Below are 14,465 nucleotides of genomic sequence, written 5' to 3'. Positions count from 1 at the left end.
CCTCCCAGGCTCCAAGCCTCCAAAGGGCAGGGAGCTGGGGAAGCCAAAATGGGAACTTGGGTCCCCCCAGCCAACATCACAAGATGAGATGGCATCGGTTGGGGTGGGAAGAGTTGGGATTGGTGGCAGAAGAGGTGCCAAGGAGCCCAGTAGTCTCAGGAGTCAGTTTCCAAGGACAGGATGGAGGGTGTGCTCTCCTCAGAATGCTGGGGAGGAGCTGGCGCTCCAGGCCTTGATCCAGAGGAGCCTCAGGACCTGACACACTGGCCAGGGACACATTTGTTATCATCCTTTTTATTTGCTTTCTCTTTTTGAAAATAAGAGTAAACATACAATATACAGTCTCTGTTTATATATGTTAGATCTAGTGACTGCAGCGGTCAGAAACCATCCCAACCACTCAGAGGCAATCCCACTCAGTTTTCTAATCCTGACACTGGGCGGATGGGAAAAAAGTGTCCGTGATTGCCAAAAGCAGAATCTTTATTATTAAACAGCAGTAACAGGAAAACCTAATGCTCTGTCAGACACAACTGAAACGGGAAGGCCAGGAAAAGGGGAGCAGACACTAAAGAGAAACCCCCAAAAAACCCCAAACAGGAAGCACACCTTCTTGCCCCAGTCCCTCCAGCCCTGTCTCAGCTCCACGAGCCCTGGACTCTGCTGAGGGGACAGCGAGGAATGTATGGTAGGCAGTGACCGCCCTCAGGGGCAGGGGCTGGACAGTGCAGCTACCTAGGGAGGAGAAGTCCTGGGTCAGGGGCTCTGGGAGCTTCTGCTGAGTCATGGCCACGCTGGGCCAGGATTTTGGGGGGCTGTGCCAATGGGCAGAACCGCAGGCCACCAGCCTGGGCAGAAGTGGGCAGGGTAAGGGGTGTAGCCCTGTCCCTATTGGCACCTACACCCTGGAGCCCGACCCTCGACACAGCAGCTCTCCTGGTACCAAGGGGACCCTTCACGCACACCCAAGGACAGGCTGGCAGGGCTCAGCCCACGAGGGGTGGCAGTGAGAGGGCCTCTAACACCCACCCAAGAGGGATTGAAGGGCTCCCGGGGCTGGTGCCTGAGGAGACAACCCTGTGCATGCCATCCAGGCACAAGGAAGGGCAGAGAAGGATCCTGGGGTTTCCCTGGGCTGGTCTCTGCTGCCACTCTGGCTCTGATTCTTTGGTCCCCTCCTCACCTGACCCTAAACGTCAGCAGCAATTTAAGTGGGGTCATGGAGCATGGAAGTGCACTGAGATTCAGTCCAGGAGGAGGGGTGGGCTGCCCGGCTGGCAGCAGCCGCCGGGCAGGCCTCAGTTCTTGAGGATGGTCTCGTAGGCCTGGTACACGTGCTGGGACACCTCTGGCGCTCGACACTTTAGGGATAGCTGCAATGGGGAGAAGGGGGGTCATCTCAGGGGTTCTGGCCTAGGCAATCAGGAACCAGGCAGGAAGGAACATGCAGGGAGGAAAGAGACGGCGAGAGCCAGATGGAAAAGCGTGGCGGGCGTGCACAGGGCTTGGAGGCGGTGCAGCTACGGCTATGGCAGATGTGTGGTAAAGCAGAGGGGTACCCATCGCAGCAGCTGGGTGTGGACCAAATATACTTGCAGCCCACACACCTGCTGTCAGCTTAGCCGCCAGATCCCTGCTGGCCAGAAGCGTGACTCATGAGCTGGGCTGCCAGGCGTGCCAGCCCCACCCTGCACCCACAGAGCCCACCACATCCCCAGAGCTCTGGGTCCTTGGGCCCAGAGCTGGACAGCAAATCCTGAGGAGGAAGTGGGGTGGGGGGTCTGGAAGGGACACGCCCCTGCCCAGGGTGATGACAAGTGGCTGCTGGTTGTTCCTTGGTTTCCTGCATAGGAAGCAGGTATGTTTGAGACTCGTACTCAGCTCTAATTGAGGTACGAGCCTTGAGATCACAGGCACAGAAGTACCACTCACCCTTCCACTTAAAATCACTGGTGTTGAAGGGTGCAATTAGGAAGGAGGGGGAGGGGCGAGCAGAGCTCCAGAAGTGAGCAGTGGGGGCCCTCTGGAGGGTCCCCTATGTGCTGTGAAGTGGGGGTGCTAGCTCCTCTTATCGGGGCAACTGGTGGGAAAGCATCTGGGGTCTCAGGAGATGGGACGGCCTGCCTCCCGGTCTGCAGCCAGCACACGTCTGCCCCGCCCTGGGGAGCAGCAGGGTGAGGCCAGGAGGGCTGGGGGTACCCCAGAACCAAGTCATGAGATGGGTGTGCACAATGAGGCTGGGAGGAGGGAAGAGGAGGAGAGAAAAGCAATCTGCTAACCTCCAAGTCCTGCACCGCGGGGCCCCCAGCAGGGATGGTGGGCATGCAGCGACCAAACACAGGGAGACGGAGATTACCACCACCGAAGCCACCGCCGCAGCCCCAACGCACCATAGTGTGACTGTTGCAGTGGGGCAGGGAGGTGAGCCTGCCAGGGGACACCAGGGGTATGGGGGACCCAAAGCCAGGGGCTCTCAGAGGCCTGAAAGGGCAGCACGGACCCCAGGACAACCATGCGTTCCAAGGACACTGCCTCCTGACGGGCTCAGACTCTGAGCCAGGCAGGATAGCTTGCTGGGAACCGCGTCCTTCCCCTAGGCCCACAGCAGGCAGAAGCAGGAGGAGGCCAGGGCTGACCAGAAAGACCTCAGGCCAAATGTGCCATCTCACAGGATCCAATTCCACAGAATCTTCTAGTCCAACTTCTGAGGCCTGATTTAGTGTCATGTCTTGGTAACTTGATGAGGCCGAGTTGGAAGCTTTCTAAGATCCCTTCCAGGGATAGGATTCTGATTCTTGTTCACGCCAGGCTTGAAGGACCCTTGGCACAATGTCTCCCAGCATAGCCGGGCTAGAGCGTCCCCACCCGAGCCCACCCGCAGCCCAGGAGTCAGGGAGAGGCAGGAGGGGTTGTCCTGGTCAGGATGGTAGGGTCTCACCGTGAGGCTGGGGTTGCCTGGCTGGATCCGCAGCTCGGCCAGCACCCAGATGCCATTGGTCAGCTTCAGGGATTGGTACAGCATGTCCTGGCCCTCCACGTTCCTCTTGGCGATGGTGAAGACGTTGCTGCCCTGCAGCTTGCTGCTCACGGCCTCTGCAGGGTCAGATGACCAAAGGGAGGCCCTGCAGTCAGGGACGGGGGCCTGGGCCCAAAGAGCCGCGTGGACCAGGCTGGGGTGAGGGCTCAGCCTCCTCACCTGCACTGAGGGGGCAGTCTCTGATCTGGAACTGGGCTTCATTCTCATTGGGGATGTCCTTCCACGTGGCCAGGAACATCTGCCTGTCTGGAAGGTGAGGGGGTGGGGTAAGAGAGGGGCCCTGATGACCTATGGCCCCGCTCAACGCCACACTGAGCAGGAAATGGGTCTGGCGTGGGGTGCCACCTTGAAGCAAAGGACAGGCAGGCCTGTCCTGGCCAGCCATGCCAGCACCTCCTATAACAGCACCTCACCACATGGGCTTTCCTGCCTCTGGGCTTTGATCTCTCCTTCCCATCAACCACACAAGCCCTTCCTCCTCCCCTACCAGCTCTGGGAGCCTGGAAGGGCAGCTGGGCTGCCTGCAGGATGAGTCTCTGGATAGTGTGTAGAATGTATCTCACCCCTTCCTCCCCCACTGGACTGGAAGGCCCTTGTGGGTGAGGCGCGGGCCTCCGGAGTCTCTGTGTTGAGAGTGAGAGCTCTGAACAGCTCTGACTTGCACTGCCCTTGGCCAGTCACCTCACCTCTCTAATCTGACTGCTTCTTTGTGAAATGAGATGCATACCACCTGCAGCCCAGGGCACCTGTGGTGACTGACTGAGGGGACACAAAGAAAGTGCTCCATGTGGCGCTGGGCAGGGCTGAGCCCACAGGGGCTCCAGCCAGGGCCCTCGCTCAGAGAAGATGGGCAGTGGGTGTGTGGCAGAACCTGGGCTCCCTGCCCTGGGGAGCCTGTGGACATACAGCCCCAAGGGACGCTGTCTAGAGGCTGCTGGCAAGGCTAGGGGGAGGGGCAGGGGAACGCATGAGTGATGGCACTGAGGGCACGGCTCCTGCAGGCACAGCCCACCAGCCGGACCTGAGATGACCAGCCAAGGACCTGAGGCAGCCCCCACGGACGTCTGACCCTTGCCCCAGCCTCCGTCGTGGGCTGAGGCAATCTCTTCCCTGGGAAGGCATCACCTTGGGCCACAGCCTCAGTCCGGGGCCCCAGGGCGCCCTTACCACTCACCCATCTTCCCATCCTCCACAAAGAGGATGTGCAGGGGGTACAGGGTGCTGAAGTAGAAGACATCAATGTTGTTCTTCACGGCCACCTGGGGACAACAAGGGGTTCCCTGGTTGGTCCCTGGGGCTTGGTGCCCTGGTTCTTCTGCTGACACCTCCTCTGAGGCCCCAGGAAGGGCTGGCTCCCGAGCAAGTTCTCTCGCACGCCCTCCCTGGTCACCATGCCCCTTAGCCTCTTTGATCTGGGGTCAAAAGCACAACTCGATGGATGCAGCCATTGACCAACACCGGCCGCCCCCCACCCCCGGGACTTGTGGCAGACGGGACTGGGTGCTTGGCTGTACATGGCATGCAACACACCTGGAGGTTGTTCAGAGGCTCCATCTTCATGACCGAGCCCACCGTGTTGAGAGGTAAGGAGATCTCCACACTCTGGTTGGGGCTGAGCGGTGCATGGACCTGGAGAGGGGCGGCGGGGGCCAGGCCAAAGCTAGGGAGAGAAGCCCCCGCAGGGATAGCGGGAAAGCAGATGCTGAAACGGGTGAGCAGGCTCCTCGGGCTCCTGGGAGCCTCTCCACCAAGCCAGCCTCACCCAGCTCCAGGCGGCAGGTCAGAAGGATGAGCTCCTGACTGCAGACCCCAAGCTGATCTCTGCCCTCACTCTCCCCTGGGCTAGGTACTGTGCAGGGCCTGGTGAGTGCAGCCTGGGCCTGCCCTTGAGCAGCTCTGCCTAGTACAGCCCAGACTTTACCAGGGGCCGGGACTGTGAGCAGCTTCTAACGTGGAAATTCTGTGATACCCAAGTCTCTGCTGCCAATTACCACCTCCCAGGAGGGCTCTGACCACCCCAATCGAAATGCGTGAATAGGCCAGTTGCATGATAGCCAGAGAGATTCAGGAGGCCCCATTTCACTGGGAAGTATGTCGGCCAATTAGGATGATCACCATGAGCGTGAGAGACACCCCAGCAGTAGGTTCTTGGAAGATGTGTCACATGAGGATTACCTGGGACCACAAACCAAGCACTCATTTATGTGCAGGCTGGGCCTTTGATGGTCAGTGATTCCTGTCCTTGTAAAAACGGCAACAAGTACATACCACCCACCTTCCAGATGACACGGAGACCCAGGGAGAGGCAGGCATGTGCTGGACCCGTGGGGTAAGTGGCACTGCAGAGATGCAGAGCTTGATACCTGGGTCTCGAGTGGCTCAGGCCTCCAGGCCTTCCTGGGAGCCCCACCACGGCCTATAGGTGGCTCTGGGCAATGTGCCTGCCCTCTCTGAGCCCAGGTGTCCTCATCTACTAAAAGGGGGTAATAGCATCAATGTCACCGGGTTGTCAAATGCCTCAAGTGAGACAACATTTGTTAAGCCCTGGGTATAGGGCCTAGCACTCAGGAATTGCTAACACACAGCAGGTTTGTTATAAGCAATGATCATGGCAACCACACCTTGGAGTCTGGGGCTTTCCTGTGGCCTCCAGGCTCATCTGAGGGTAAGTGGTAGAGCTGCCTCATCCTCCCTGGACTGACCCAAAGTGGGGACCCACTGGTCCACAGGCTCTCACTGGGGAAGCAGCCCCTTCAGTCAACTTCTTAGAGGCTCAGTTTGCTCATCACTAGAGCTGCTCAGGAAGAAGGATCATCAGGAGAGGCTGCCTGGGTTCCCCGGAGAGCTGTGGCCTTGGCCCTTGGCCCAGATGGCCTGGCCCCAAAAGACCCGATGAGGCCCAGACAGGTGCCCTTCTCTGTTGACACACAGTGTAGTGGGCTCGGCGGGGTGAGGAGCCTGGTGCGGCCACCACTCTGAGGCCTGTCTGATGGCCTGCCTCAGGGCAGCGGCTGGGAGACAGGCCCAGCCCTCACCAGCCTGGAAATATCCGTTCTACTCTGAGGGTTCCAGTGTGACATGCGGGGGCGATTCAGGCCTGGGAGAGGCAGCTGTGTGCTTCCCACCACGCGGGACGGACGCCCTCCTCTTGGTAGGTGAGGTGTTTGCCAAAGGCTGGAATTGGGTTGTGTCAGTAAAACCCTACTTTGGGCACTAGAGGAAGCCAAAAAAGAGAGATAAAGAAAACATTCCCTTCTCCATCCGGTACTTTGGAGACTACATAAAGAGGCCACTGGGGGAAAAAGTCACTGTGTTTGAGAGCTCTGACCTGCGGGCAGTGGTGAGGAACATCCACCTTCACCAGCCCTGCGCGGCCCTCCAGCCCCTGCCTGCACAGTCAGTAGTGGACTTCCCTCGGCCAAGCCCTGGGGGCAGCTGGGAGCTCACCTGTTGCGGTTGAACTGGATGGCAAAGTCAGTCATGACCTGCAGGGCCTTGTTAGTTAGCTGGAGGTCCATGGAGATGGAGCCCACCTGGCGGGTGAAAGTGCCCGAGATCTCCAGACCCTTGGCCTTCATGGCTGGGAGCCAGACCTGCAGGGAAGAGGTGGAGGGGGGAGCTGTGGTTCATGTCTTTTTCTGAACAAGGTGCAAACAGCTCTTATGAAGGTTCTTTTGCTCCCTTCCACTCCACAAAGGGCCTCCCAAGACTGCTACACCTGCTTTTACACAGGGGGATCATCAAGCGTATCTTGGGGTGCTAAGACCCAGTGTGGCCCACACAGGGTCGTGCCATGGTGTGGCTGCACATCAGAGCAGCTCAGCGGGGAGACATGCTGGGTGTGCTCAGGTGTTGACCCAAGTCTTCAAAGTCAAAGGAGACGCTTAGGAAAATAGAGCTGAGGAAGGCACCCAGACAGTGGTTCCCTGCCAGCTCCTGACGAGCCAAGAACAGAGCCAAGCGCCCAACAGCATCCTGGGCCTCCGCCAGAGCCTAAGCCTGCCCTGGCTGTCACAGCCTGTCCCTTCCTCACAGAAGGCAGGGATGGTCTATCCAAGGACAGTACCTAACAAGATCCCTCGCCCAGCAGGGCCTCTGCCACTTGGGTGCCTTGTCATTTGAGTCTCAGCTCAAGTGCCACCTCTTCCGGGAAGCCTACCCAAGGATCCTGTCCCATGTTCATACTACAGTGACAGTGCGAAGTGTGCCCATGTGGCAGGCCCTCCACCCAGCGAGCAGAGGGGAGGCTCTGGTTCTCCATCTTTGCATCCTTGGCTCAGAGCCTGGTGTGAGCTAGGCTAACAGGATGAACTAAAGCCCTGCCCATGAAAGATGTCTGGTGATGCCACCCCACTCAGACCTTTATTCTCACCAGGACGGCTCGCAGGCCCCTAGGTCAAAAGGCTCGGCCCCAATTGACAGACCCCCAAGTGCACCCCAGCAAATGCCAAAGCCAGGCTTTTCAGAGTCATCTGGGTGCCAGCCCTTGCCCACCTGACTCGCATACCACAGCACAGTCATGCAGCCAAGTCCTGTCAGCTCCACCTCCCAGACCCGCCTCAGAGCCTCTGCCCCCTGCTGAGCCCCAGCAGAGCTCAGCAGACAATGAGCCCAGCCCCCTAGTTCCTCTCACCCCATTTCCATAGCAGCTGAAGTCTTTTAAAATGCAAATCTGAACCTGGCACTCTTCAAAACCCCTTCGAACCTCAATGGCTCCCACCAACCATGACCAGGACCTGGACAAGGCCCCAGCAGCCCGTTGCCCACCTGCCCCAGGCTCCATCCGTACTGCTCCCCTGGACCTCGCATGCGCCCCATCCCCACCCTCCTTGGCTAACTCCCCAACTTCTCTTGCATCCCCTGGGGAGATCTGTGAGGGCAGAAACCACAGGGCTTGTGTTCCCAGCTGAGACTTGGCATGAAGAAAGCACTCAGAAGGCGGGTGACTCTCACCTCCTTCTGGGAAGCCATCCCTGGGCCCCACCCCAACCAAGCTTCCTTTCAAGTGTCCTTGCAGGAGACCCTGTACCACTGAGGTGATCAGCAATGACAAGAGTCGTCTGATTGACATTTGCTGGGGGCTGGGATCTCATCTCTCTTGGCCACTGTGGCATCATGCAGTCTAGCACAGGCCCCAGCACAGAACTCATTCTCAATATTCACCACACAACACAGAACCACCACTGCTGCTGGTCTAAGGTGCTGAGGACCTCGGGTTTCTTTTACACAGAAGTCCTCGTCCCCCTCGACTAGGGCAGGTCAAAGAGTGTATTTATCCCCACCTGAGGGTCGAAGGAAAGGCACACAAGACAAACAATTCTAGCTAGTCCTGGTGCTCTTAGGAATTTTTTCTACCTACTGCTTCTGATTTGGAGAGAGCACACACGTTTGTGAGGGCTCCTCTGTGAGGGCTGGGAGACAGAGCTGACCCTCATGCTGGAACCCTTCTGTGGCTAAGGCAGTGAAGAAAGTCCTGTGCATGCTGCAAGGACTCCTCCTCCAGGCAGCCTGCCATGGCTACTCCTGGCTTGGTGGTTCCCTTCTACCTCTCATATCCAGCACTCACTGTTGGTACATGCACCTGGCCCTCAACCTCAACAAAGCAGTGATGATGTCTATTAAAATGTCCACACAAGCAGAGGGAAACCCTTTGGAGGGCAAAGAGCAGGCTTTATATTGCTGGTAGCTCTACAGTGCCTACAAGGGCTGCCACCAAGACTTTCAGGAGTCTTTTGATACTAGTCCTACTGGATGCTTGCTCTACTGGGCTTTCAAGGTGTACGGTGCGGCCTCATGTATTAGGCAGTTAGCCAATGGCAACTTTCTACATCACACCACATATCCAGACCGCTGACTGACACTCCACACTGAGGCAGGCATACAGGAGAACATCGGGTACTCTGAGGCATGATGTGGGGTCTGGTGCCAGGCCCTGTCACTTACCAGCTATGACCTTAGGCAACAGCACTCGGATTTCTCAACCATCAAGTGGGGACCACAGCAGCATGAGGCTGCTAGGAGGAGTCAGTGGGATGAGAGACGTGGCGTGCTCGCGCGGCACCGGCACACGAGTGCTCAGCTGCTAGCACTGCATCTGCTGTGGAACTGGGCCTCTTGGGGCCCAGGTCCTGCCAAGGAGGCCTGACAGGGGTGGCTGGCACACAGCAGGTGAGGCCAGGTCAGGGAAGGGCAGGTGCTGGGCCCATGGCTCCCCAGCCATGACGCAGATGTCACTGTATCCCTGAAGTCCAGCTGTATCCTGCTCTGGGGAGGGGACTTCAGAAGAAAGAGGCTCTGGTGGGAATGAAGTGGCAGACACAGCTGGCAGCTTCCTTGACACTGAGGACATGGCCCACACCGTGCTTTCTGTATTCTCCTCCCCTCATCCTTGCCCTCCCCTCATGTCCCCATCTCAGCAAGTGGCACCTTCCCTCGTCTGTTGCTCAAGCCAGAATGCTTCCGCTTCCTCCCCATCAGCCCCATTTCTGGCTCCCTGGGAGCTCTCAAGTTCAGCCTCACATCTCCATCCCAGGCTGTCCCCATCACTCATCTGATTCCTGCCACGGTCTCCTCCGCAGGCTCCTGGCTTTTGTTCTTACCCCTTCCAGTCTCTCCTCCATGCTGCAGTCAGAGCAACTTTTCTAAAGTACAAACCTCATCACTTTATCATTCTGCTTGAAACCTTCCGGTGGCTCCCACCGCACCGAGATTGAGTGCAAACACTCCCAGCCAGGCCCTGTCCACCTTGCCTGCCTCCTGCCACTCTAACCTAGTCCAGCCCATGGTCTCAGGGGTGGCACTGCCCTGAGGTAGCACTGTGAGCATTTGAGTGGCATCTTCTGTGGCACAATGGAGGTCACTACCTTTTGTGAGCTGGGGTCAGGGATGCTGGATGTTCTGCCATGGGGGACATCAGTCCTCACAATGAGCAACTATCCTGCATCCCTCAAATGTTTTCTGCATTGTTTCAATATACCTTGAAATTTCAACTCAGGGTTCTTTACACAGAGGAATGTTAACAACCATGAAAATCAAGGCAAGACTGTTCTTTGTTTTGTTCAGAATTTCACTGAGAGTTGGTCACCATTCCAGAAGCTAACAGCACTGCTGGCAACAGCACTCACGATACCCAAGCTACAAAGTACTTCATTCGTAGCTGTTACAGTCACGGTGACTGTATGCGCTGCTGCAAACAGCTGACAATTTCACCCTGGCCTCTAGGGCCGGCACGCCCAAGTGTTTACAACACTGCAATACGAAATTTTAAGTCCTTCCTTTACGTGCCCTTTATATCGTTAGAGCATCTTACTGATCTCTTTTGAAATTAAATGAGTAGGCAGGTTACATAGTCCAAAAACACCATTTAAGGAGAGAAAGGGGCATTATAAAGTGTTGATTATGCATGAGGGGCACTTGGTCTGAGAGCACCGAGAACCACTGCTCTAACCAGACAGGACTCCTGCCAGTTCCCTGAGAGGTGCCAGCTCTCTCACACTGCCAGGCCTTTCCACAGGCTGTTCTCTCTGCCTGGGACCCTCTCCCTGCTTTTGCTTCGCTAATTCTCACTTCTGATTCATGGTGACCTTATAGAACAGAGAACTGCCCCATAAGGTTCCCAAGGCTGTGGGTCTCTATGAAAGCAGACTGCCACATCTTTCTCTTGCAGAGCCGCTGGTGGTTTTGAACAACTAATCTTTCGGCTAGCAGCCGAGCACTTTAACCACTGTGCCACCTATTAGTCAGAATCAACTTGATGGCAGTGGGTTTGGTTTTTGGTTTTAATTCTGAGTTGTTCCACAGGTGTGTTTTGGGAAGCCTGACGTAGGCTCCCTTCCTCGGTGCTCCCACAGCCCCTGGCAAACTGCTGCTCCTGGAGACTGTCCCTGCCGGCCTGAGCCAGGGTCCACGGAACCAGCCACTTAAGGAGCCCACACGTCAGTCTCTGAGCTTCTCTCCGCTCCCGCCATGAGAGAAGGCATGTTACTTACTGCTTTGGGGGCCACGTATGATCCTGACAGGTTGCCCACACCACTGGTCAGGTCAAAGAGGTCACTCAGGCCGCTGCCAATGGGTGCTCCTAGGCTGGCTGGTACTGCTGCTGCTGGGGGGGACGTGAAATTGGTGCCCCCGATCTGGAAAGGAAGGGAAAGGGGTCAGAGGCAGGCATCAGAGGCAGGGGCATCAGGGCCCAGGGAAAGGAATAGAGGCCCCTGGCTCTTTAGAAACAGTGGGGTGGGGACAGGAGGGGGACTGTGGGCTGCCATCCACCTCACCTTTAAGTCACAGAAAGACAGAGCGAGGTGGGTTAGAAGAGAGGTTGAGCCCTTCCCATGCCCTGGGCAAGAGCTGGGGACACCCCCAAACTAGCACTCAGCTCATGGATCAAAGGAGACCTGAGGCCCACTGCTGGAAGGGGGCTGGGCTGAGCAGGTAGGAGCTTGGCCTTGAAAGTGCAGAGGGGCTGTGGAAACTGGAGGGACCAGCGACCTCAGGAGGACAAGTATCTTGTCCTGAGGTGAGGACATAGGGGCTCTTGGCAGCTGGATGTCAGGCAGTGAAGTGGAGGTCACCAGGACACTGAGGACAGGAGGCTGGGCTCAGCAGGGAGGGGCTTCTGGGCCATCATCCATCTCTTTCAAGCCTAGGCCAGTGCCCCCCAGGAAGAGCAGGGACAAGGCTTGGTGACATAAAAGGGCTGAACCGTACCCCTTCTGACTCATCCCCCATCTCCAAGCAGAAGCAGGCAGGGTGAAGAGAACAGGCAGCCACATGCAGAGAGAAAAGGCAGGAAAGAAAGAGAGAGAGAAAGGGAAAGAGGGAGATTAGTCAGCTGCTGCTCCATCCAAGACGAACTTATTCAGGGGCTTGGAAGAGACCCAGACACTGTCCCCATGAGGGGCACCCCATGGCTGCATCCTGCCCCGTCACATCCTTTCTCCAGTGGCACTGGTCGCCAGACTCCTCCCTGTGCCGCAGTCCTGGGAACCTGAGCCAGGCATGGCTGAGAGGACAGGCGTCAGCTCGCCTCCACCTGGCTCACCAGCTGCCTGAGGAACTCCGGGGAGACACTAGGCCAGGCTCACCCACCTCCTTTCCTATACAGGGAGGGACTCTCTGTCCCTGACCTCCCGTGGCTTCTCTCAACAAACAGGCTCAAATCAGCCTGGTGCAGAGGGTGAGAGTGAAGGACCACAAGCCTGACTCTCAAAGACCAGGAAAGTCTCAGGCCTTACAGGGTAGGATTGAGGAAAGGGCCAAGATTGGCCCTGCACTGCCTTAGGTCTCTTGGTACTCAGTGGTTGGACAAGGGGTCTGAATCCTGTCTCGGTCACTTACCATGGAGGGCAGGGCGCCTGACCTCTCTAAGCGTAGGCTTTCTCATCTCTAAGTAGGGCCCCACACATTCACCTTCACAGGTAGATAGTAAGGACTAACTTCAATGTACCTGAGGTGCTTGGCTGGTGCCTGGCACAGAAGGCGTTCATGATTAGCAACATCACCCAGACAGGGGGACCCAGGACGTACCAGGCTGTCGAGGCCTCCACCAAGAAGATCCACTGCTCCCATCTGTGCTGAGGAGGCGGCCAGGGGAGGGCCGCTTACCGGGGGGCCGAGGTCCAGGTTGAGGAGGTCTCCCAGCAGGTCACCCTGAGGGGGAATGACATCTGGCTGCTCAACAGGGGGGGCTCCAGTGGGGGCTGCCTCGGGGCTCTCTGCGCTCTCGTTCCTGCCGGGGACACGGGTGTGAGAGGATCAGTTGTGGGCGATACTCTACCAGGACAGGCACCCTCACTGTCCCAAGAGGGGGCTGTCTACACAGCTCCCTCCCTCCCTGCTCATCACATTTGATCCATCTTTTAGGTACTCCTTGAGATCCAGTTCATGGGGGTAAGTGAAGGGAGAGGGCCTGTGTCCTCACCACTTGGCCCATCCCAAAAAGAACTGGATGCTAGTCCCTGAAGAACTGTGTGACCAGGCTGCACCAGCCACTTGAAGCGGCTGAGAAGAAAGGCAATTAGACAGAGTTGGGTCTGAGCCCTAGCTCTGCCCCCCACTAGCCGTGGGATCCCAGGCCAGCCACTCAAGTTCTCTATCCCTGTTGTCCTCGTCTGTTAAGTGGGAATATTTCTTCCAGAGCTGTTGTAAGGATTGAATGAGGTCACAGTAAATGCCTAGAGTGTAGCAGCCTTCCATAAAATGTCTCCTAGACTCATAATTTTCCTCAGACTCAGGCCTTGTCAGGGGCCATCACACCAGGCCTGAGTGCTGTTGCTACGGCAGAACCAGGCTGGGTGGCTCAGCTGACGTCACTCACGAGGCAGTACGGGGTGGCAGGCTCTTGTGCACGACGCCCCGGCCGCCCTCCACAAAGGCGCTGGGTGGCTTGTGGTAGACGGAGGCCAGTGTGCCAATGTAGCAGATGAGCTCGTCCAGCAGCGTGGGCTCGATGAGGTCTGTCTCTTCAGAGATGAGCGGCTTCTCAGCCAGCACCACCTCCTTGGCAGCCACGGGGTCGGTGGATAATAAGCGCCAGTAGATGTAGCCGCGGTCCCGCAGGTCCGGGTTATCCGAGTCCTTGTGGGGTGATGAGAAGTCCATGAAACTCAACCAGAGAACCCAAGGCATGACCACCGGGCTGGTCAATGGCAGCAATGCCTGAGCACTCCCATGAGCCTGTCTCTAAACCACTTAAACGGACATGTCCCCAGCCCCTGGACTCATCCCACTGTGGTTCTTCACGCTAGTCCCCACCTCAGGCAGGCCATGCCACTCCTGTCTCCACCTGCCGGGCTCTCCTCTATGGTCTGTCCTCCCTGGCCGCCATCCAAACCCTCTGTATTCTCTGCAGACCTGCCCCTCCCCATGCATCCCTCCTTGACTGCTGGACCTCACTCTCCTCTCTCGTTTACATTGTTGCAACTTCACCACTTGACCCACTCCATTGTGATTTGTCTGTCAGTTCCCAGCTAGACTCTGAGCTCTGTGAACTGGATTACTCTGGAGCCAAACTCCCAGAGGTGCCAGTCTTGGGCGGCACACTGAGGTCTGATTCCTCAGACCAAAGCTCCCCCTGCTGGAGGCTGGGCACCCACCTGAGTGGCCAGACTGAGGACTTGCTGCACCAGCTCCTGGGTCTCCGTAGGCTTCTTCAGAAAGAGTTTCACAATGGCTGTCAGCAGCTGCAGCTGGACCTTAGAGGAGACAGAGGGCAAGAGGAGGAAGAAGTGTGGGCTTTATGTGGGGACAGAAGGAAACCAAATGAGGGTCTTGAGGAGGAAAAGGGGCCTGCAAAGTTCTTGAAGCAAAGAGCAGCTTTCCTAGGTATCGGGGTTGGCCAGGGGCACAGGCTAATCCAGCAGGGGCTGTTGGCAGAGCTGAGCAGCCCAGACCTCTGCCTTACCTGCAAAGGGAGAAGCTTAGACTGCCC

The 14,465-nt window shown here is 57.3% G+C and overlaps 1 protein-coding gene and 1 non-coding gene across 5 annotated transcripts in view; both read right to left on the bottom strand.

Annotated features, from left to right (window-relative positions):
* Positions 1-273: 273 nt before the first annotated feature.
* AP1B1 (adaptor related protein complex 1 subunit beta 1) overlaps positions 274-14,465 on the bottom strand; it is a 52,500-nt gene continuing 38,308 nt past the window's right edge. For 2 of the 4 annotated variants that reach the window (XR_007514877.1, XR_007514875.1), the window contains 10 exons: positions 14,131-14,229; positions 13,353-13,612; positions 12,563-12,764; positions 11,026-11,169; positions 6,485-6,630; positions 4,568-4,697; positions 4,212-4,296; positions 3,197-3,283; positions 2,280-3,093; positions 1,285-1,373 (listed from right to left, as the gene is read on the bottom strand). Coding sequence is in view for 1 of the 4 variants with exons in the window: in XM_049865776.1 (XP_049721733.1) it covers positions 1,299-1,373; positions 2,939-3,093; positions 3,197-3,283; positions 4,212-4,296; positions 4,568-4,697; positions 6,485-6,630; positions 11,026-11,169; positions 12,563-12,764; positions 13,353-13,612; positions 14,131-14,229 (1,383 nt within the window). In the remaining 3 variants the exon portion in view is untranslated. Of the gene's footprint in view, positions 1,374-2,279; positions 3,094-3,196; positions 3,284-4,211; positions 4,297-4,567; positions 4,698-6,484; positions 6,631-11,025; positions 11,170-12,562; positions 12,765-13,352; positions 13,613-14,130; positions 14,230-14,465 lie in introns of all 4 variants that reach the window. The other 2 variants (XM_049865776.1, XR_007514876.1) reach the window with 2 other exon arrangements.
* Positions 5,776-5,872, bottom strand: LOC126066187 (small nucleolar RNA SNORD125). The gene has a single exon (XR_007515039.1). It is a non-coding gene; the product is annotated as a small nucleolar RNA SNORD125 (small nucleolar RNA).

Source organism: Elephas maximus, chromosome 22, assembly GCF_024166365.1.
Source record: "Elephas maximus indicus isolate mEleMax1 chromosome 22, mEleMax1 primary haplotype, whole genome shotgun sequence".
NCBI lineage: Eukaryota > Metazoa > Chordata > Mammalia > Proboscidea > Elephantidae > Elephas > Elephas maximus.
This window is presented reverse-complemented; position numbering and strand designations above follow the sequence as displayed.